We start from the raw sequence: 21895 nt of genomic DNA, 5'->3' as shown, positions 1-21895 counted from the left end.
TTATTGTTACATTGTTTTTTATTGTATTTTTGTTGTTATTTTTTTTCGGGATACCACACAAGCTTTGTGATTTTGGAAAACGGTAGTTTCAAAACATTGCACAATTTAATCATGACGTCTACAGCCCGAGCTGCTGAGTCCAGTTTGTAAGTTAAGTCCTCAAATAGCACATAGAACTCTTTCTTCGTGGAGGTGTAATCAGCTCCAATTGCGACAATTTTGGGATGTGGAACAATTTTTTGAGTAGCGTAGGCTTCGAAGAGTGTTCTAATAGACTGACGCGCAGAGTCCAAACTCTCAGCAAACATCAACACATCTTCCTGCGCGGTCAAAATAGCTGGCCTCATGGTCTTAGTAACTTTGCTTGGCTTCACGCAGCAGTTGAGTAGGATCAAAAAGCAGCAGATGAGAGCATCTAAAATAAAATAAAAACAAACAAAATCAATAACAAATATAAACCGCACCATACAAAAGAGCATACCTTCAGATTGCTTTGGACGGTCCATAAACTCCAGTACAACAAGAGAATTTTGACTGCGAACTTTGAGTATGAAATATGTCCTTAGCTTGGCAATTACGTTTTGCCAGTTATTCTTTCCTTCTTTGTATCCCAAGGCACGATAATCTTCATCGATCTGTAACATAAAAATAAATCATTTAAGTCTCTATCTTCCTCTTTGCTTTGATCGCCTTTGCGATAAGTATTGTCTGAAATCCAACGTATCATGAATTCGGGTGAAATTTACATGATCAAATATTCCACAATAAAACCACAAACAGACATAACACTCGCATTTAACGGTCAATTTAAATATTAGTTAGTTGGTAGTACCCTCGCCTGTGGCACTCATAGTCAATTCCCTTGCATTTGACGTTTACACACTACCGCCATCTATTGAGCGTGTTGTCCGTGACAGTGTTTTCAACAGATGGCGGTAGTGCTTGAGCGACGATGTTTTACAGTGGAAACTATACAATGTGTTATGTCTGTTTGTCTGTGATAAAACTTTTAATAATAAAATTACTGAGATCTACAACTTATGTTAAGTTCACCAAAAAGGAACATCGACCCGATCCGCATTTATTGTAAAAAAAATCAGATCTAGTATAATGACACGTAAGATCCAAAAAAGCTAACTTCAATCAACCTAAGTCCAATAAGTCACTGTGAAAAATCTGCTATTGTATCAATTATGGTAAATATTTTGGCTTTTAAGGCCCAACTTCTCAAATCAGGAATAGGCGGAGGCCAGAAGTAAGAAACGCGGAAGTGCTTCAAAGAACAATACGTTAACTTGTGGGCAAGAATCCCAGTAGGAATGTAGACGAAAACGTCACTTACCAGATGATATTCGAGCTCTTCCTTGTAGTGGGGATATTTCACGAGAATCTCGGGGTACTTCAGGTTCCTGATACTGGCGACACGAGGCTGAACCGTTTCTTTCCACATCTTGAGCACAATATCCCAGGGATGCACATTCAGCTGTAACCAACGTGTTGCCATGTCAATATTTGTGTCACTCTTGGTGACGCCAGGCGTAGAGGCATTTTCTTTCCCACTCAATTTCCTTTGATGGACCTTTTCTCGCTCTTGTCTTCCACTGACGCTCCTTTTCAATCGTTTATAGGCCTGGTGAATGCTTCCGCCATGGTTTCGCCGTTCGGGGGGTGCAGCAGGAATGTAATACATAATCTGAAAGTAATTCAATATATGTTTGACGCTTGGTCTGTATTTTAGATATCATTAAGCTTACCATGTCATTCTTCTCATTTGGCAAGAGCAATTCAATGCATTTAGAGTAGTTTTTCAGAAACTCTTTCGAAAAACGGCCGTGGCTCCCATTTCGCTTTAAATAATCTTCAGCAATGATTCCTGAGAGTTCTTTCTTGCTGTCTTTCGAAAGTGGTCCGTGTACAGCGTTTCGCAAGATGGCTCTGCCGGTGTCCGTGCGTTGCAGCAACTCTTGCAGGTCGTTTGGCATGAACAAAGTTTTGTTCGAGCTATCGGAAATACATTCTCGATTGCTTGATTTCAGGACTCCAGGCATTTGGATTTCATGTTGTTGGACGTTCATCGGATCTTCAAGAAGCGATCTTGCTGCATTTGTATGACAATCCTTGATCACATCCACCTGCTGAATTTGGCATTTTTGCTCATCGCGGCTCTCTTCCAGATTCGTGTTTGCAGGGAAATTCTGTTAAAAATATATAAATCTGAATTATTCTACCTGTGGTGTGATCTGACGTATAGAAATTTCGACATTCGCGAACCCTCTTCCTTCATCAATAAAGACATTACGATGGTTATCTAACGTTTCATATCAACATTCCTCACATACCGGACATTCTTCTATGCCTTCTTCACTTTCGTGGAACGAATCAAAGCCATCCGTTTTCTCTGAATCATGTTCAGCCAGAGGCTCATTTGAGTTGAAAGAAGGCTCTGACTTCGGAGAAATGTCAAGAACTGTTGACTGTGACCCTTCCTCCATTACATCCTGGTGATGCAGCTCGCTATTTTGCTGCACAGGTTGCACACCACTTTCCACCAAGAACAAGCTTGGCTCTAAATCAGGAATTTCCAAGCATTCACCATGAGTCAGTCCCTGTTGAATAAAAGAAAAAAAATGAATTGAATTACTTTTAGTCTATCTGAGCTAATAAAATATGAATAATGCTAAAAATAAATTGAATTAGGCACCTAGGAAACAACTTTTTGTTGATTTTTTTTTTATCTTTTTGTGAAAATTATTCGATGGTGGGATGCGAGGGGTTTCCTCCAGCAATAATTACCGGTCAGTGTCTGTCAGATTACCGAAAATTACTCTGATTACTTTTCAATTAATTAAAATTACTTTATTACTTTTAAACTACTTTTATTACTCTCGATTACCGAAATCACTACGATTACTTGAATAATTTTAGAAATTGCTTTGAAATTACTCAATTAATCAATGATTAAAAATGTTTCCAATAATTGTTAGAGAAATGCGACGAAATTGGGTTCTTTAAGGGTATTGAGGTAAATGTATATTCGTAATCTGCATTAAAAATGGAACCCAAACCCAAAATTTCATCAATTTTGGTACACTGGAACTATTTTAAATAAGTGCGATTACATTTGTAAAAATCACCTTATTAGCGCCCCTCGGCGTCACTTTGTATGGGAGCGAACTGTCAGTTTGTCAATTTAGTGTCAAACAGTGAAGTTATTATTTTGCTTTAAATCTTGATTTGAAAGTCGAGATGAAAGTGTGTGGGTTCGAAAAAAATATCGCTGTGCTCAGAAAACGAAGCTCTTTCAGATGATACATAAAAACCGATATATTTTTCAAAATTAAAGAACCCAATTCAAGCTCGATCAATAAAAATGAACTGCACTGCAAAAAACAAAACTGGAATCATGTTATACCCATATTTCCAACTGAGTTTAAAAAGTATCATTGAAAAATGAATTTTGACTGTAAATAATGAATTTTAATATAGCATATGCTTTTGTTTTGATTTCGATTTGGACATTTACGCCCGCTGATGCGAATTTCAACAAAATTGGCAATCAAATTTCGATTATCGCATCAAGGGGTGATGCATATATTATGTTACGCTTTAAGGGGGAGGGCGAGGGAGAGGGGTTTATGGTTTGGTGACAAGCAATGCATTAGGTGTAGGGAAAACGTAACAAAAGGGGGGAGAGGGTAATAAATAGATCGCCCCCCTAAAATCATAAAATTTACGAAGAATAATAAAGAATTTGATAATTGGGTTCTTTAATTTTGAAAAATGTATCGGTTTTTATACATCATCTTAAAGAGCTTCGTTTTCTGAGCATAGTGATATTTTTTTCGAACCCACACACTTTCATCTCGATTTTTAAATCAAGATTTAAAGCAAAATAATAACTTCACTGTTTGACACTAAACTGACAAACTGATAGCTCGCTCCCATACAAAGTGACACCGAGGGGCACTAATAAGGTGATTTTTGCAAATGTAATCAAACTTATTTAAAATAGTTCCAGTGTACCAAAATTGATGAAATTTTGGGTTTGGGTTCCATTTTTAATGCAGATTACGAATATGCATTTACCTCAACACCCTTAAATAACCCAATTCCAGTGTACAAATATTTATGGAATTACTCAAATTACAGTTTAATTATATTTAAAATTACTAAATTATTTTCCAAGCAGTGGAATTACTGAAATTACTCATAAATTACCCACAATTATTTTTATTGCATTGAAATTACTGAGTAATTCAAAATTCACTAATTATTTTAATAATTTGTGGTAATTTTTAATAACCGATCACCTTACAAGCTTGGTAGAAATCCCTCGGCGGGATGTTAAAATGTCAAATTTTAACGATATTACATACACGCTAAGATCAGATAACCCAAATGTAGGTTTATATTACCTAAAATAGATCAAATCGGATAACACAGAATATGGGTTTATCACAGACAAACAGACATAACACTCGCAATGTTTTCATCATTGCATTTAACGGTCAACTTTAAAGTACACTGGAGTCGCTTTTTACGCGGAGGATACGTGCCGCGTAAAAAAAAACTACCGAGATTTTGATTTTTCACATGCTTAAATATTTTTTATAAATCGGATTTTGATGCCATTCGTTATTATAGCATGCTATGGTATATAGAGGCATATTTTAAAAAATTTCTTTATTTACACCAAAAATTGTGATTTTTTTTAAAAGTATGCCATTCGATTACCTATAGTTTGAAACGGATAATGTAATTGGAATCAAGTCGATAGGTCGTATCGTTGTCGAGAAATCGTTAAAAACGTACCGCGTAAATTGCGACTCAGCGTCTTGATACTAACTAGCTTTCAATCTGATAAATACGCTTACTCAGATCGGGCTTTTCCGCTGCCGCTGCCGTTCCGCTTCCGCTGTCATTGCGCTTGGGCCTTAACGCACGAAACAAAACAAAACTGCACAACGAAGAGCTCTATGATGGCATGAACTTTTTCACGGATGCCAGTAATACCCTGTTCTCATTACGCTCTATATCAAGTGATATAGAGTGATTCGTGATATATCAGCTATATCACGTTCTATATTACGTGATATCCCATACAAACAATCTGTCAATCTATATCATGAATAGTTCTTGATATAGCTCATATCATGTTGTGTACTTGTTGTGTACCAGTAGGGGGAAATCAAGAACCTCTCTCGATGGGAAGTCATCAACAACAAGGCGAAAGTTGGTGAATAAGAGATTTTTCGCAAGCGTGATCCAACTGTAATCAATGGTGCTGAGCGCTGCGCATATTGTTTTCGCCTCAGACGTTCAATGATACTAAAAAGATCTGCATTTAAAGAATGTCCATGTGGGCTTTCTCTGCTCTGGCTGTCCTGTGTAGCCAGCAAAATCGTTGAATAGCTTTCCATTTGTATATAATAATATACAATATTACACGGATACAAATTTAGTTCATTTAAAACAAAAATATAAATGTGTATACTCTAAACATATGAATTATTTAAAGTAAATTGAAAGCATGTTAAAACTAAAATATTTATGTTTGAATTAAATTGAAAAGCATGTTTATTTCAACAATATAGGATTTGGGTAAACGGTTTTTAGCGTGTCATGCCTTTTTTTATTTCCTTCTTGGTACATTCGGAAAAAAGTTGCCCAACTTTGCTCAACTCAACAAAGAATGGCCCGAAAGTTGCAAAACTCGTGCAAAACCGAAGATGGATCCGGAAACCAGCTCGGCGGCACCCCACAGTATCAACTTCAGTTTCTGATGCCGATCCCTATATCATCCTCCTCCACACATGACTTCGAAAGGACAACGAAAATTCCAAATGGATTTTGAATCCATTCAGGATCCTCCTCCGATATCGAATGTATAAAGAAACCGACTAGTGGCAGAACAAAACGACGCTAAAATAACAAATTTTCACCGGTTCCACTGAACTGGAACCCCCGGACACCCACTACGACGGGTCCCCGCATCCCGGCTCAGAACCCCAATACCCACAGGTCACCCTTAATCGCAGGGTGAAAGAGCAGGAATTTAGATGCCCTGCCCGAAGATCTTTTTTTATTTCTTTGCAATGCGTTTTATCTTGCTTTACCCTGCACTCAACTATTAAAATAATTCCAAAATATTTATGTTTATTTTAAACATGAGAAGCATGTTTAAAATAAAAATATTTATTTTTGTTCGCATAGCTGTCAAACCAAACAAAAACAAATAGGGTAAACGCTCCTATAGTAGCGGTACGTTAGAAGCGTTAGGTTCCTATAGTTGTGTATGGAGACTCAATACACAAGTATAGGAACCTAAAGCTTCTAACGTACCGCAACTATAGGAGCGTTTACCCTACGTTTGTTTTCAACACGAATATTTTTAAAATAAACGTAACATTATTTTTATTTTAAACATTAATTTAACATGACTTCAAACATGGAATACGTTTGAAATCAACCTAATTTATTTTTGTGGCCAGAACAAACTGAGTTTACGTTTAAATTTACCTCAAATATTTTTGTTTCGACGATTTTTCTTCGTGTACCACACTCATTGGTCAAAAGTATCCGGATCTCCTCGGTACTGGCCTCGTACACTCCGAAAGCTTCCACCCGATACCGCCGTCAGGATAGGTTTACACAGCAAACTCAAATCCCTGATGCTGCACATGCAAAGAATAACAAAGTTGTTCTTTTTTCTCACTGTCATAAATGACAAACTATATCAAGTCACCGTAATGTGAACATCTCAACTTGATATCGATATCATCTCGTTATATCACGTGATATAGAGCGTAATGAGAACGAGGTATTGGCGTTGACGGCGACTCTGTAGCTCTTTACTCCTATGAGAAAATCCATAAGCAAACGTCAGACTGTGCGTGACACATGGCGGACTTTGTACTATCCTTTCACTCCACCGTAAATTCCCATAAGAAACTGTCTACATTTGCTGGAAGAGCAAATTTTTCGACAGTGCCGTCAACGCCAATAAGATCATTTATTTTTCATGGTTGCCAAAACAACTTTTCGTGCCTCCGCTTATCTATGGAATCTATAGCACAGACAAACAGACAACACTCACAAGTTGTTCATCGCACAAGCATTTAACGGTCAATTTAAAAGTATTATAGTTGTTAGTATACCGCCACCTGTGGCACGCAAAGTCAATTCCCTTGCGTTTGATGTTTTCACACTACTGCCATCTTTTCAGCGTACTACCCACCACAGTGTACTCAACAGATGGCGGTAATGTTTTAGCGACGATGTTTTACAGTGACAAATATTCAATGTGTTATGTCTGTTTGTCTGTGTCTATCGTGTCTATAGTATCTATTCTTAGAACCATAGCAAGTGTTGTATAACATTAAGTCATTTGTATTGAATAAATCGCACCGATATTCTATGATATTTCTATAAAAACTATATGCTGGATTACAATTGAATAGAGTTGTTCATAAATGTTTGTATGAATAATTTGATTTGATTGGAATCCACAAATAAGAGTCAAAGCCCAAAATCCATGCCATGAAAGTACTACAGCTGAACTTACCGCATAAATATGGTTAAAAACACCATTTTCGATAATTACAGTAGAATTAACTACAATTTCGTTTAAAACAAAAGTAATTTATAATATTGTTGGTTTAATCGCTTTTGTAATTATTTTAACCAAAAAAAAAATAGTTCACCGTACTATGTTGACGTTTTCGAAGCAGCATGGTAAAATCAATAACAGCAGTATTTATTTCAAATACATACAACATTCGTTCTACTGAAATTTATACCCCGTACAGACTATGGCTTATATCATGTAATATAGGCTGTCTTGCAATGAGCACTCATACATAGGATTTCCAGTGAAAACTAAATGCATGAGTGCTCATTGCAAGACAGCCTATATTACATGATATAAGCCATAGTCTGTACGGGGTATTAGTGGTATTTTGTTTTCATTTTTAACCTACGAAATAGAACGGGTTACCATGGGTCTGTATTCAGTGTATGCATTGTAAGTATATTTCGATTTTATACTATAGCACGCATATAAACCATTTTTATACTAAAGGCCCAAACGCAATGTGGGCGGAAGCGGAACGGAAACGGAAAGTTTGACACAAATGACATCAAGGTGTCTAACCGAAGTTGATTTGGTTCTAACTAGTTTTCAATCCGACAAGTAGGCTTACTCAGATCGGGCTTTTCCGCTGTCGCTGCCGTTCCGCATCCGCTGTCATTGCGCTTGAGCCTTAAGTTTAAGTTGAAAAACGACATTGCAATCACCCCCTGCATAGGCACATAATTTAGAACGCCGCATCGTGGTACGATTTCAAATGATTTTTGTACATTGCTTTGCTACCAGTAACAAACATTTGGCAGCCAGGAATGCCGCACTTGCGGCACTGAATGCTTGAATAATTATAATCTGGAAGACGAAGTTGTAAGCTCTTCCCATAAACAAATAACGAATTAGTTAACAAATGTCTTAGCTAAAAGTTACGCTAAATTGCAACTCTCCGTACCGACGCAAAGGTCGGTATAAAGGGAGAGAAGGCAAACTTAGTATAAAAATGTATGCTTACAATGCATATATACGGTTTATTCGAGAGAATGTATTTTTTGCTTCTTTATTTTATTTATGGTAAATATTATTGTTTTCAAATAAAAATTAAAATTGTCTCAGGAAGGTTTATTGATTATTTTATTTTTTAAGAATATTATTTATAAAATACGTACAATTGTGATGTTCCTTAGATGAACTCGTGCTCACGCAGTCTAGCTGCCTAGCTGATCACATGGCAATAGAAATTCGCCGGGAAGAAGCTCTTCACCAGCACGAAGCTTCGAAGAGAATCCCGAGGGGGACGACTCTATCTACGATGCAAAAAAGATTGTGTTTTGCTGTGGCTAGCTGCACGCACGCTGAGTAGATAGAAGGAAGATTTATGTCGATTTTGAAGATTTCCTGCAAAAAGATGAAGCGCGATGCAAGTAGATGCGAGAAATGAAAGATGATTTTTCGAAGATTGATTCGCTAGTGTGAGATTTTTTGAGCATCTAGAATTGAGATTTAGATGTGTCGCCCCCCTCGGAGAATCCAGATGTTCTTTTTTCCGAGCTTTTTCCTATCATTTTAATAAACACTGATCAAATTCCACTCTGTTATTCGGACTTAGTATAATTTTGACAAAAATTTTAATCGGACCAATTTTTGTAAAAATCATAAAATGCATAAAATTTAATCAATATTTGTTTTGTAATGTTTTTGAGTGTAATGAAATTATTTGCAAGTATTTTAAAGGTTTTCATAGAGATGGCTGACGTTTATCGTACGCACACAACGTCACGTATACGTATACGCAAAATGTTTCCATCGGAAAAAAAAAACTTCATAGCGGAAAATTTTCCCGATGAAAACAAATCACTGACACAATCATACTTTAGCAATCTTTATGGGTTCTACACACGCTATAGGATGCTGCACGCTGACGTCACGAATGAACGCGATGAACTCACGCATCCAGTGGTGGTTTGTTTACCTTTGCTTGTTAGTCGATTCAAGTGGATTTAAGGTTTTAAATAAAAATAACTAAAAGATATGATATCCGACTTTGTTCGTTTGAAAAATATTCCAATATATAGATTGTTAGAAACAATCTAAAATAACATTTAAAACATGTTTTTATTTTTTTTTTCTAAGTCCATGTAAACAAACCACTGCCAGATGTCAAAAAAGTGAGGTTAACTCGACGGTGCAGCACCCTATCGGAGTCATTTCGATGTTCTTCATTTGTCAACTTATCACTTCAAACACAGTTCTTTTCACTCATCTCGGCACTATAGTGCAGGAACCCAAAAGTAGGTAAAGCGAACCAAAGTAGTTTTCATTTACTTGTGTGCAATTTGAATTGAAATTTTCACTCGCTTTCTACCCAATAGTAAGTTAGTTGTACCCAAAAGTAGGTAAACATGATTATACTCAACGTTGAATTCCCACACTTTACTACCCTTGTTGGGTGGTTTTGCTCCTCCGTTTTTGACAACATTAGAAGGCGAAAAGGAGACAAACTAATCGAAAGGAGGTAAAAGTGAACTGGCCGTTGGGAACTTTTTTCTAACCGTGTAGGTTCAGTTTTGACAGTTTTTGAAGTTTTGAAATAGCGTGCATAATCTTTCTATAAAAATGGGTAATGTCTACCCAGTTAATAAATGTTAAAATCTGGGCAAACTTCACCCAGATTTCTTCGCAAGCACGTTTACCCAAATTTGGGGAAATACTGGTTTACCAAAATTTGGATACACTGATAAATTAAACTATTCCCATTTTGCTTGAAATGTAATCAATTTGACATAGAACTCAGCTTAATTATATCGAATGATTAAAAATTAATGCTCTCTTTCTAAAAAATAAGCATCTGATATTAACCCCAGTTTAATCATGGATGATTAGATTGAAGATGATCTTTCATGAATAAATTTTAATAATTTTTGATTCTATTTTAATATTTTTTGATTGAATTTTCTTTTTTGATGATATATTAGTATTAGATTGAAGATGATCTTTCATGAATAAATTTTAATAATTTTTGATTTTATTTTAATATTTTTTGATTGAATTTTCTTTTTTGATGATATATTAGTTTAATACTGGAAAGATTATTTCGAATATATTCATGCATGACTACTGCCGAAGTAATCATGGCTCGGACTCAATACACAGCAAAAAATGTAATATCGATCAATGTAATTCAAGCTGATGTATGAAATCAGTGCTTACATTTGAAAACGGCACAAAAGCCATTTGTAAACAAATGGTTTGTGGGCCCTTTACTCACTACTTGAAGTACACCCACGCGACACAACAGCAACATCGGGTAGGGAAAATTTTCCCCTTCCTGACGATGCTGTTGGTTTGGGTGGGCGTTCTTCGGGTAGCGAGTAAAGGGCCCACAAACCATTTGTTTACAAATGGCTTTTGCGCCGTTTTCAAATGTTAGCACTGAAATAATGATGTAATAGCAAAAAGCAGATACAATATTACATCAATGGATGTAATTTTGTTCGCAAAATCGATGTACATCGTACAACGTTATATTACACAACCGATGGATTGACCTCGGGATTGACCTGGTTGCAGCAGTTTGGATGTAATACCCTAATAAAAATGGTATGGTTAATTTGCTTAACGACGTGTTCTGGGTATCATCCAAACCATTTGTGGAATAGTTCAACGATTTAGGCTATCGTTTGATAATGGTTATTTTTTATTAGGGTATTCAACAACTTTTTTTTTCTGTGTAAGCTGAAGCGGGAATCTGCATACTTTTTAAGCTCTTTTGATTTAATTTATCTTTGAGTGTAGGTTCTGTTTTGACCGAACTGGGTAGAGTTCACCCATGTTTGGTTTTTTTCATAATAGCGTGTTGGCACTATTCCAAAACTACCCACATTTGGGTAGAATCCACCCAGATCAGTCAAATCTGAACCTACCCAAAATTGGGTAAACTGTGTTTGAAGGGATAAGTTGACAAATGAAGAACATCGACATGAATCCGATCGACGTTGTTCATTTGTCAACTTATCCCTTCAAACACAGTTTACCCAATTTTGGGTAGGTTCAGTTTTGACCGTTTTGACCGATCTGGGTGGATTCTACCCAAATGTGGAAAGTTTTGAAATAGCGTGTACGGCTGTACTTGGATGCGGTCGAATCAACAAACGTCAATCAGTGTTTTGCGATTTTCGTTTTGTGAAAGGTAAATAAGTAGAGTGAAAATGGCGTCTTTGGAACCGCTTCAGAATAAAACTTGGGATTTATCCTTGTACGAGCTGCATCGTACGCCACAGGATGCTATTACGGATAATACGGAGATTGCTGTTTCACCCCGTAGCTTGCACAGTGAGTTGATGTGTCCCATATGCTTGGATATGCTGAAGAAAACGATGACAACAAAGGAGTGTTTGCATCGTTTCTGTTCCGACTGCATCATCACAGCTCTCAGGTCTGGTAATAAGGAATGCCCTACTTGCCGAAAAAAACTCGTTTCAAAACGTTCATTACGTCCTGATCCCAACTTTGATCTTCTGATATCAAAAATCTATCCCAGTAGGGATGAGTATGAGGCGCACCAGGAGAGAGTTTTGGCCAAGTTCAATCAAAGTCATTCACAACAAGCACTTGTGCATTCTATTAACGAGGGCATTAAATTGCAGTCACAAAATAGACCAAATCGTAAGCAGAAAAGTGAAAATGATTTGACCGCAGTTGCAGCAGCAGCAACAAACGCGTCTACACCTGCAGCTTCCTCGTCTGTGAATCCCACACCAAACGTTACAAATAGTAACGGGAATGTTGCGGTTGCGGTCGCAGTCGCGGTTGCGGACACTATAAATCGCGAAGGATCTTCCAATAGCCAAGCCGGGGAATCTGTGCCTCAGTCTTCGAATCCTCCATCGGTGAGAAGTACACCATCGCCGGTGCCTTCAAATGTAAGTTCGGCGAGCAAAGCCAAGCGCGCCCGGTCGGTTCTCACTTCTGAAAAGTCAGAGGAATCTGAAAGCAACAGCGAGATGGATGGAAGAACTGAGGAAAATGATTCCAATTTGGACACCGAGGGAGAAGGCAATTCCGAGCATGGTAGTGACGAAATTGAACTCGTATTTAAGCCACATCCAACTGAAATGGCTGGAGACAATCCGTTGTTGAAGGCGCTCAAGGAAAACTCGGTCCGCTATATCAAAACCACTTCGAATGCTACAGGTAATTCTTCTGGGCAAACGGAAAGATTGAAATTTCCCTTCTCGATATGGGATTTTATGCGCTAGGGACTATATTCTGGCAAACGATCTAATTTCAAGCTTTTTTGTAAAGTGATTACATTTTGCTGTCAAAATATCTAGGATGAATGTTTATATATGTAACAGAATTAGGTAGTAGTTTATACAAAATTATGCGAAACAATTTTTCTATGTCTATGACTCAAACCTTTCCATGGACATGTTTATTAAAGGTGCTTAAAACTCAAGCTACCGTATTTGTTCCCTGTGTATTACATACTAAGTAAAAGTATTTTATCCGGAACGTCTCGATAAACAATTAGGTTTTGCACCGTCGGGGTTAACCTCAATCTGAAGACAGTTCAGTGGTACTATTTACGTGGACTACTTAGTTGATTTTTTCTTGGGTAGATTTTCTCGATAATTCAGTACCAATATTTCAAAAGGGCGAAACTGACAAATGTAAACAAACTGAGAAATAGTATGAACAATTTCATAAAATTTCACAAAAAACATGTTCAGTGTATAGGCTGTGTCAACGGCTAAGTTGGCTTATCTAGGGACTAACCCCCCTAGTCTATACACCTACTGTCCTTCCCGTTGTACTCGTCAGCTCGTGCGATACTCTAGACACACATGGGTGGTCGTATCCGGGTCCTTCCCTGGGTAGGCTCGTGTTCGTCCATGTTCTGGTACATTAACAAACAACTCTATACATGGTAACTATACTTTACAACTCACCTTTTGATTATATTATCGATAATGCTGAAACTATATGAAGGTTAGTAATCAATGTTAGGTGTGTGCTGCGATGGAGTAGTAATTGAAGGAAATTAGGTTCTGATGTGGATTATAAGTAACTTTAAAATAGGTAAATCATGCAAGCACACACCTTTCACAATTCTTATCCTACTTACCATTTCCGTCCAGTAAAAATTAGCTGTCTCCAACCAACGTGATCCTTTCTGACTGCTTAATCTCTTATTTTCTTGTTCACGCTTTCTCGCTTTTTTTTTCTTCTTCCTATTGAACATCTGGCCGTGTTCCCATTTGTTCTCCGGCAGGTAATATTGGTACATGAGAGGAAGAAATAAATAGATCAAGTTAAATGTGAGCCGCATGCGTTGGTTAGTCGTTTAGGTCATGGTGTTGTGTTCCCTATTTTAATAACCTATATTTTGCTCTCAGAACGCATCACTTTTCCCCTTCCCCCAAACTATTATGGGTGAAAAAGAGAACCCATATTTGGTAACCTCTCGCAAGCGCAATTCAAAAGATATTAATAATAACAAACCAATCTAGAACTGGGCTCAAACATATAACATTTTCTAAGACTGATCATGATTAATATAGTATGAATAATGAGAATTGTATGAAGAAAAGACGATCCCAAAAGAAAGTTCCCTAGGAATAAAATTATTACTCTGTGCTAATCTGAGTTATTTTAAAAATGGGAATCCACAAACAAAATACTCAAAAACTATACCCGATCTCAACAAACTGTACCGAAATCAGAACAGCTAAACTATTCGGTAAGATTTTTGTATTTCTATTTAATTGTATTTAGCTTCTTTATATATATATTTATATATATCGAACCCCTTTTCAATAATTGCAACATGTGAATAATGCAGAACAAGTTTAAAATTGTTCTAGAGCCAAATTGGTTTTGAAAGGAAGGTCAAACTACAACCAAACAGCTCAGCCGCTCTGAACCCTTCAAGCATGAACATTATGCTTTCCCAAGCGGACTCTCTGTTAACCCAAAACGCTAAAACTGATTCAAAGATTATAATATAGATATAGTATAAAATAAAATATCCACCTGTACTGTATTGTCCATTCAGAAATCATTAGACTCTAACCCACTTACTTGTCCAGACTTCAGCATCAACTGATGGGCAGTGCACTCTACACTCCCTTTGTTTCACATTCATCTAAAATTTCATACTTTACCCATTGAGTGTTGATTAATCACAATACAAATTGTGACCGAACGCGGACTTGAGGTTACAAGACTATTGAATAATCTAAGTCCTTTTAAGGATTACATATAAAAAAATCCTATTTTGGCCAATGTCCACCGAAAATAAATAAAACTACTTTATGGGCGTAAGTTCCATTTTAGTGTAACATAGTTATGTTAGTTTTGACCCATAATCAGCTCTGCCGGCTCCAACATTAGTTGCAGACAGTGGTTGTTAGATCATGCGACACTGTAACTACTACTATGTTAGATGTATGATTCGTCAAGTTTATACAACTCAATGTTTCAATTGAGGTAAACTATTTATCTTATAATTACAAAATCAAACTTAAAGTAACAATTATATGCAAATGCAAAATAAAACTTGACATCTTCAATACCCTTATTCTTTGACAGGGCCGATGTGAATCTGATTTTGATCAGTGAACGAGCACCATATAGTAGATTCTCTCACTATAAACCTGTCATTTCTAGCCTATTTGAACTATTTAATAAATGGAAAGCATAACATGGGTTACGCTCCCCCTAAGCGGGCCCTTCGCATCCTATCTCTGTCTAATCTCAAATGCCAAATGCCAATGGTTGTATCAATATATAAATTGGAAATGACGTTCAATCAAATAAACCCATACCCCACTCACTTGGCCAGGCTCAGAATCGTCCAGTGGGCAGTGCGCTCTACACTCCAAGTTCACTTTCTTTCAAATTCACCCCAAATTTGATATTTTACCCCTTTGAGTGTTGATTAACCACAATGACACATTGAGCACGGACTTGAGGTTACTAGAGTATTAAATAATCTAGGTCCTATTTAGGATTATATCTGAAAAATCCAAATCTGGCCAACGCCCACCAAACAATTTCGCCCCTCGGTTTGTTCGCCATCAGTGAGGGCGAAACTGCATCCAGGTTTGAATTGTGGCCTAATTTTTGATGGTTTTCATGCGAATATTGCAGTATTTTTTTATGTATAACATCAGGCATAACAATGTGATAACGGCACAAAAGCATTTGTAAACAAACTTTCTAAGGCCCTTTACACGCGAACCAAAGTACGCCAAAGTACCAAAGTACAAGTACCACTGAACTAACTGTCAAAAAGGTTTAGCCGATTAACACGAGGTGACAATTGTCACCTCACCGGTGAGAGAGAGTCACGTGACTCGCAGAATAGGGAGGATTATCGAGAAAATCTACCCAAGAAAAAATCGACTAAGTCCACGTAAACAGTACCACTGAACTGATTGTGATTAACCCCGACGGTGCAAAACCTAATTAGGGGGAGAGAAACAGATAAATAAAAATAAAAGACAGTCTTGTGATTGACTTTAGTAGAGCAAGATCAATGAGGTTGTTCTTTACTTCAGAAATGCCAAAAGAAAGTTTCGAAATATCTGGAAAGATACGACAACAATCACCCACATTCTCGTTTTCGTTCGAACCGTATTTTCCATAAAAAAAAGTTTTTTTTTGTATGGAAAATACGGTTCGAACGAAAACAAGAATATGGGTGAATATACCATCCAAGGATGTAATTTTGTTCGCAATTTCTGTGTTAATCGTACAATGTAATATTCCACAACCAATGGATTGAACGGGTTGCATTTTTAAAAAGTTTCTACTTTTTGTGATCGTAGTTTATTAAGCCTAAGTACGATACCCTGCAGGTTGTACCTTTTATCAGGACAAAGAAATACATAAAAAGATAATAAACTTAGAAATACGGAACGTTAACGAGAATATGGGCGAATGTCTAATACAGTGGTTTCCATCCTAGTCAATTCCATGCACCCCTTACGAAAAACAAACTCGCTTCCACACATTAAGGATTTTATTAGGGGTGCATTCACCGCCGGTTGAAAACCATTGATCTATTCGTGTTTTGTCCATAGACAATTATTCATACTGACCTCCTTACGAACGCCACAAATTTTATAAGCATTGAAATGAAGTCATATTTATTTATAAAATATGGTTTTCAGCACGTATCCTAGAGAATGTTTGCTGGAGCAACCAAAGGAAATCATTTTTAACATTTATACTAAAGTTAACTAGTCCTGAAAATATTTGTAGGATATTTCGTTCAATAAGAATGAAAGTTGTAAAAAAAAAAGAAAAAAAAATCTCGAATTAGTTTCTCGTTTCTTTCGCCGTTCCAACTCAGTTAAAGGATATAAATTCCTTTTTTACACATTTAAATCTGTGGTCTTCCGTCCTTCCGTTCGGCAAGACCACGGCAAACTGCATCGAGTAGATGTGGATACTTGACCAGCTCGAGCTTCCACTGTTCGGTATCCATTGCCTCAGACGCGTTGTTCAGAATAAACTGCATTGCATGCGCTTTCAGTTGTGCAGCATCGTACGTATCTGCCAGGATTAGCATTCCTCCGGCTGACTCGATCGAAAGGTTGGCGCCAAGGGCCTGCTCACACATGGTTTTCAATTCGGATAGATCGTATTTATCGGACATCACCAGCAGGCGATTGGTTTGTTCTTGCAGTTTCGGCACTTTCCCGGTGTAGATGTATCGGAGCAACTCCTGTATTTCATCGTAAGAGAAATCTTCGATATCGACTCGACTTTCTAAGTTCTCCCTCATCGTGTTATTGAACATTGCATCAAAAACCGGACTGCGTGCAGCCAAGACAATTTTATGTGCTCTGATCTCTTTTTCCTCAACAATTATGGTAACATCGCTGAATCTTTCGCAGAAAAGCATCGTTTCAAAGTTCTGCGCAAAATTGCACGCTGGAACGTTGTACTGCTGCACAGGGTCTTTGCCACTAACGTTGACTCGCGATTGGAATTCCTTTAACTCGCAGATAAACGTCAACTTGCCATCATGCAGGTAGCGACTTCCTAACTCCGACAGCATGTTATGCCTGATAAAGTTATCCCAACCGGAGCTAGCATCCTTCTTACCGTCCTTTCCTCTGCGCAGCTTGAAATGGGTATTCTTCTGAGATCGATGGATATTGATGGCTTCACCGGCTTTGTCGCGAATAGCCAGCGAAAACTCTGCCAATGCCGGATCATTTCTCTCCGAAGTTACATGCAAATGCAATCCGACATAAATGGATCCAAAGTCGGCGCGTAGGTACCATTTGTATTGCCCTGCCCCCACGCCAGCATCATTTACTGGGAAGCATGACGAACGTATAGTTCCGCTTTTCTGCGCCAGATAAAATTGCGCATCTTCGATGGTCCAAGTAAAATTGAGAACGGCGAATTTCGGCCGTGTTGTACACCAGCTACGAGGAATTTCCGACTCGGCCATTTTTGATTAGCGAATCCTTGAAAAGCACGTCGTAGAAATAAAATTTCAATATTGCTACGGAAGGAATCAATTTCGGTTGACAACAAATTTACTTACCAGGCAGGGGATTGAACTGATTTGAATGCTATCTTAACGAGAGATTTTTAATCTCGATGTTGTGGCACGAACGCGAGAGACGCAGGATTAAACAAGAATAAACTTACTAATTTTCTGTCCTGAAATTAAATGAATAATATTGAAATTTTGTTGTTGATAAGATTGGGCGACACGGACATGTAACAGCGAATTTCACGAAACACACGCAATTTCAAAACTAACCAAATTTGGGTACAATCCACCGAGATCTGTAAAACTGAAGTTACCCAAAAATGGGGAACTATGTTAGGAGTGACAATTTGACAAATGAACAACGTCGATCGGATTCATGGCAACTTGTCACTCGAAACACAGTTTACCCATTTTTGGGTAGGTTCAGTTTTGACCGATCTGGGTGGATTGTACCCAAATTTGGGAAGTTTTGAAATACACACTATTTTTTTTATTGATGGAAACCAGCAAAAATTTTCTGGATTTTACCGAGCTGGATGACCAGCAATTTTGGTTGAAGTCAAAGTGACAACACCGACAAACCAATATCACATTTAATTCTGATTTATGCCCGAAAATCGTTAACGACCGATTTCAAGTGCAGTGATCCGAACTGTCAAAACCATAGGATTTTTTATCTAGATAAAAATAATTTGTCCAGAATAGATCAGACACAAACCAATTAATAACTTTTGCATGCGGGTTCATGGTTTAGCTAAATATTTACCGAGAACACGGAGCCAGATGTCAGTAGCGTGCTTTGGTCAGAAATTTTATTGTTTTGCTATGGTGATTCTTCTTTCCTTTATTTAACGTCGGTCTCTGTTCCACAATCTAGTGCCAATCACCGACGGACATCGATTGCCATCCATTGATGGCAACCGAATGTGCAGAAAGGCAGCTTCCACACCTGCGTAGTATACCGCACCCATTCAACAACACACATGGGCCGGGACCAACGACTTTACTTCCCATCCGAAGGAAGACGTGACCAGAGATTTTTATGCCTCATAAAAATCCCACCGACCTCGGCTGGGATTGAACCCAGACCTAGACCCAGACCCATTGGGGTGTTAGAAAGCAGTCACGCTTACCACTACACCACCGGCGCCGGCGCTATCGTCATTCATGTCGGTTTGTCGGTGGTGACCAGGGCTGGCAAATGTCATTTTGAATGAAAGATCTCACGTGATATTTACAGAGATACTTCTGTCACTATCATTGCATTGGAAAACGACGATAGAGATTTTCTTCAAAATCTCATCGAATTTTTTGTCATGACAGAACATGACAGTGTTGTGATTATCTTAATTACTAGCTCATTTTTCGCTATTGAAGTTAATTGTACCGAGGAAATCTTAATAATATATTCACTCTACCGATTACATACGGTTGCTTGCTTAAATTCATCTAAATCAGTTAGAAATGTTGATGTCCACACCGCATAAGAATTATTCTCATGAGTGATTGATCATTGAAAAATGACAAGAAAGCTAATGATAGGTAGTTTCATCTCGTGATAGTGAGAGGACCTGTTTTCTCATCGTCACATGACGACCGTGATATTTACCAGCACTGGTGGTGACAACACATTACTGAAAATTCAGCAATCTTTACTGAATGTACAGCAAAGTTGAGTAACAACCCATTTTTGCTGGAATTTCAGCTAGTTTAATGTACCTATTGTCTTTTCATATTAACAGCAAATAAATAGATTACAGAAGAGCAGTCGAGTATTAGTACAAGACACTGAAGAAGTCTGCACATTGTAGACGAAATACGCGTATCTGTCAAGGATAAGCAAATAAAGTAGTGGAATTAAATGGAAAATACTAATCCTTCTCTCTCTCATTATACCAATTAAATATATGTTTCACCGGCGCCGGCGGTGTAGTGGTAAGCGTGACTGCTTTCTCACCCCAATGGGTCTGGGTTCAATCCCAGCAGAGGTTGGTGGGATTTTTCTGAGGCATAAATATCTCTGGTCACGTCTTCCTTCGGAAGGGAAGTAAAGCCGTTGGTCCCGGCCCATGTGTGCTGAATGGGAGCGATATCCTACGCAGGTGTGGAAGCTGCCTTCCTGCACATTCGATTACTGTCAATAGATGGCAATCGTTGTTCGTCGGTGATTGGCACTAGATTGCGGAACAGAGACCGACGTTAAATAAAGAAAAGATATATATGTGTCAAAGCAATAAGTAAATTTCATGTGATTGTGGTAACTCTCCATCTTTATCCACTTGCGTCCGTTCGCAGCAAGAGTCATGTTTTTGGAGCCGAGTTATAAACGAAAGAGAGAGTCGATGAAGAGAATCGATCAATGTACACAGAAAAAAAAGTTGTTGAATATTACATCCAAACTGCTGCAACCAGGTCAATCCATCGGTTGTGTAATATAACGTTGTACGATGTACATCGATTTTGCGAACAAAATTACATCCATTGATGTAATATTGTATCTGCTTTTTGCTATTATGTACATAATTATTTCATACATCAGCTTGAATTACATTGATCGATATTACATTTTTTTTGCTGTGTAGATTGGTCTATTTGAATGGTGACGCGAGATTTTTGAAATGAATGTCTACACTCAAAGATAAATTAAATCAAAAAAAGCTTAAAAAGTATGCAGATTCTCGCTTCACCTTATTGAGTCCGAGCCATGATTACTTCGGCAGTAGTCATGCATGATTAAATTCGAAATAATCTTTCCAGTATTAATTTTATTCTTCTTTAATAATAATATATAAATCAAAAAACATTAAAATACAATCAAAAATTATTAAAATAGATAAAAAAATGATTTAAATTTATTCTAAAAAGAAAATTTTCAATCTAATCAATCATGATTAAACTGGGTTTAATATCAGATGATTATTTTTTAGAAAGACAGTAGTAATTTTTAATCATTCGATATGATCAAACTGAGCTTAATATCATGGGAGTAGTTCAATTTATCAGTGTACACTTTTACTGGAATGTACCCATTGTGTTGTGAAGAGGATAAACTTATTTTATTAGTAATAATGTCTTAACCAATTAATAGGTAAGGCGCATGTAGCACCGATGAACTTGTGCGTCAAATCATGGAGTACTTGTATCCCCTTTTTTAAATAATAAAATAAAATAAAATAAAATAAAATAAAATAAAATAACGCAATGTGGGCGGAAGCGGAACGGAAACGGAAAGTTTTACAGTTGTCACCAATGACGTCAATATACCTAACCGAAGTCGATTTTATTCTAACTAGGTTTCAATCCGACAAGTAGGCTTACTCAGATCGGGTTTTTCCCGAGAGGCACGCAATACAAACATCAGAAATGCAATCAGAAGTACTTAAAGTAATTAATGCGTTTTGAAGTAGTACTGATGGTGATTAAAATTATCTATCCGTAATTAATGTAATTAAAAGTATTGAAAATGTAATTAATGTACTTTAATTACGAAATTTCGACTGTAATTAATAAAAAGTAGTTAATGTTCTACATTGTGTAATTAGTGTATTTAAAACAGTAGTTAATGGAATTAATTTAATTACAGCCGTTGCCTGCGTTGGAGTTAAAGGTTATTGAGTGCCCCTAGGCTTTTCCGCTCCCGCTGCCGTTCCGCTTCCGCTGTCATTGCGCTTGGGCCTTAAATCACACCGTGACCACCCATAAATCAATATCATGAATTTAGATGTAATGTCTGCAGATTTCCATTTATTTTGCTATCTATTTTATTTCTTATATCCTGCATTCAAATGCTAAAA

General features: G+C 37.3%; 2 protein-coding genes across 2 annotated transcripts; one reads left to right on the top strand and one right to left on the bottom strand.

The window, feature by feature from the left end:
• Positions 1 to 11760: 11760 nt before the first annotated feature.
• On the top strand, positions 11761 to 13035 carry Sce (E3 ubiquitin-protein ligase Sce). The gene has a single exon (XM_065225816.1). The coding sequence runs from the start codon at positions 11788 to 11790 to the stop codon at positions 12835 to 12837; it is 1050 nt and encodes a 349-aa protein (XP_065081888.1). The 5' UTR covers positions 11761 to 11787; the 3' UTR covers positions 12838 to 13035.
• Positions 13036 to 16018: 2983 nt separating this feature from the next.
• On the bottom strand, positions 16019 to 18287 carry LOC135704383 (speckle-type POZ protein-like). Its single transcript, XM_065225815.1, has 2 exons — positions 18150 to 18287; positions 16019 to 18069 (listed from the first exon to the last, which is right to left on the bottom strand). Exon 2 carries the CDS (start codon positions 18051 to 18053, stop codon positions 16971 to 16973), a length of 1083 nt encoding a protein of 360 aa, XP_065081887.1. The 5' UTR covers positions 18054 to 18069; positions 18150 to 18287; the 3' UTR covers positions 16019 to 16970.
• Between the last annotated feature and the right edge of the window lie 3608 nt (positions 18288 to 21895).

Source organism: Ochlerotatus camptorhynchus, unplaced genomic scaffold, assembly GCF_037179485.1.
Source record: "Ochlerotatus camptorhynchus isolate MF236.1 unplaced genomic scaffold, CSIRO-AGI_Acam_v1.1 ptg000238l, whole genome shotgun sequence".
Lineage (NCBI taxonomy): Eukaryota > Metazoa > Arthropoda > Insecta > Diptera > Culicidae > Ochlerotatus > Ochlerotatus camptorhynchus.
Note: the sequence above shows the minus strand (reverse complement) of the source record. Positions and strands in the feature narration are given on the sequence as shown.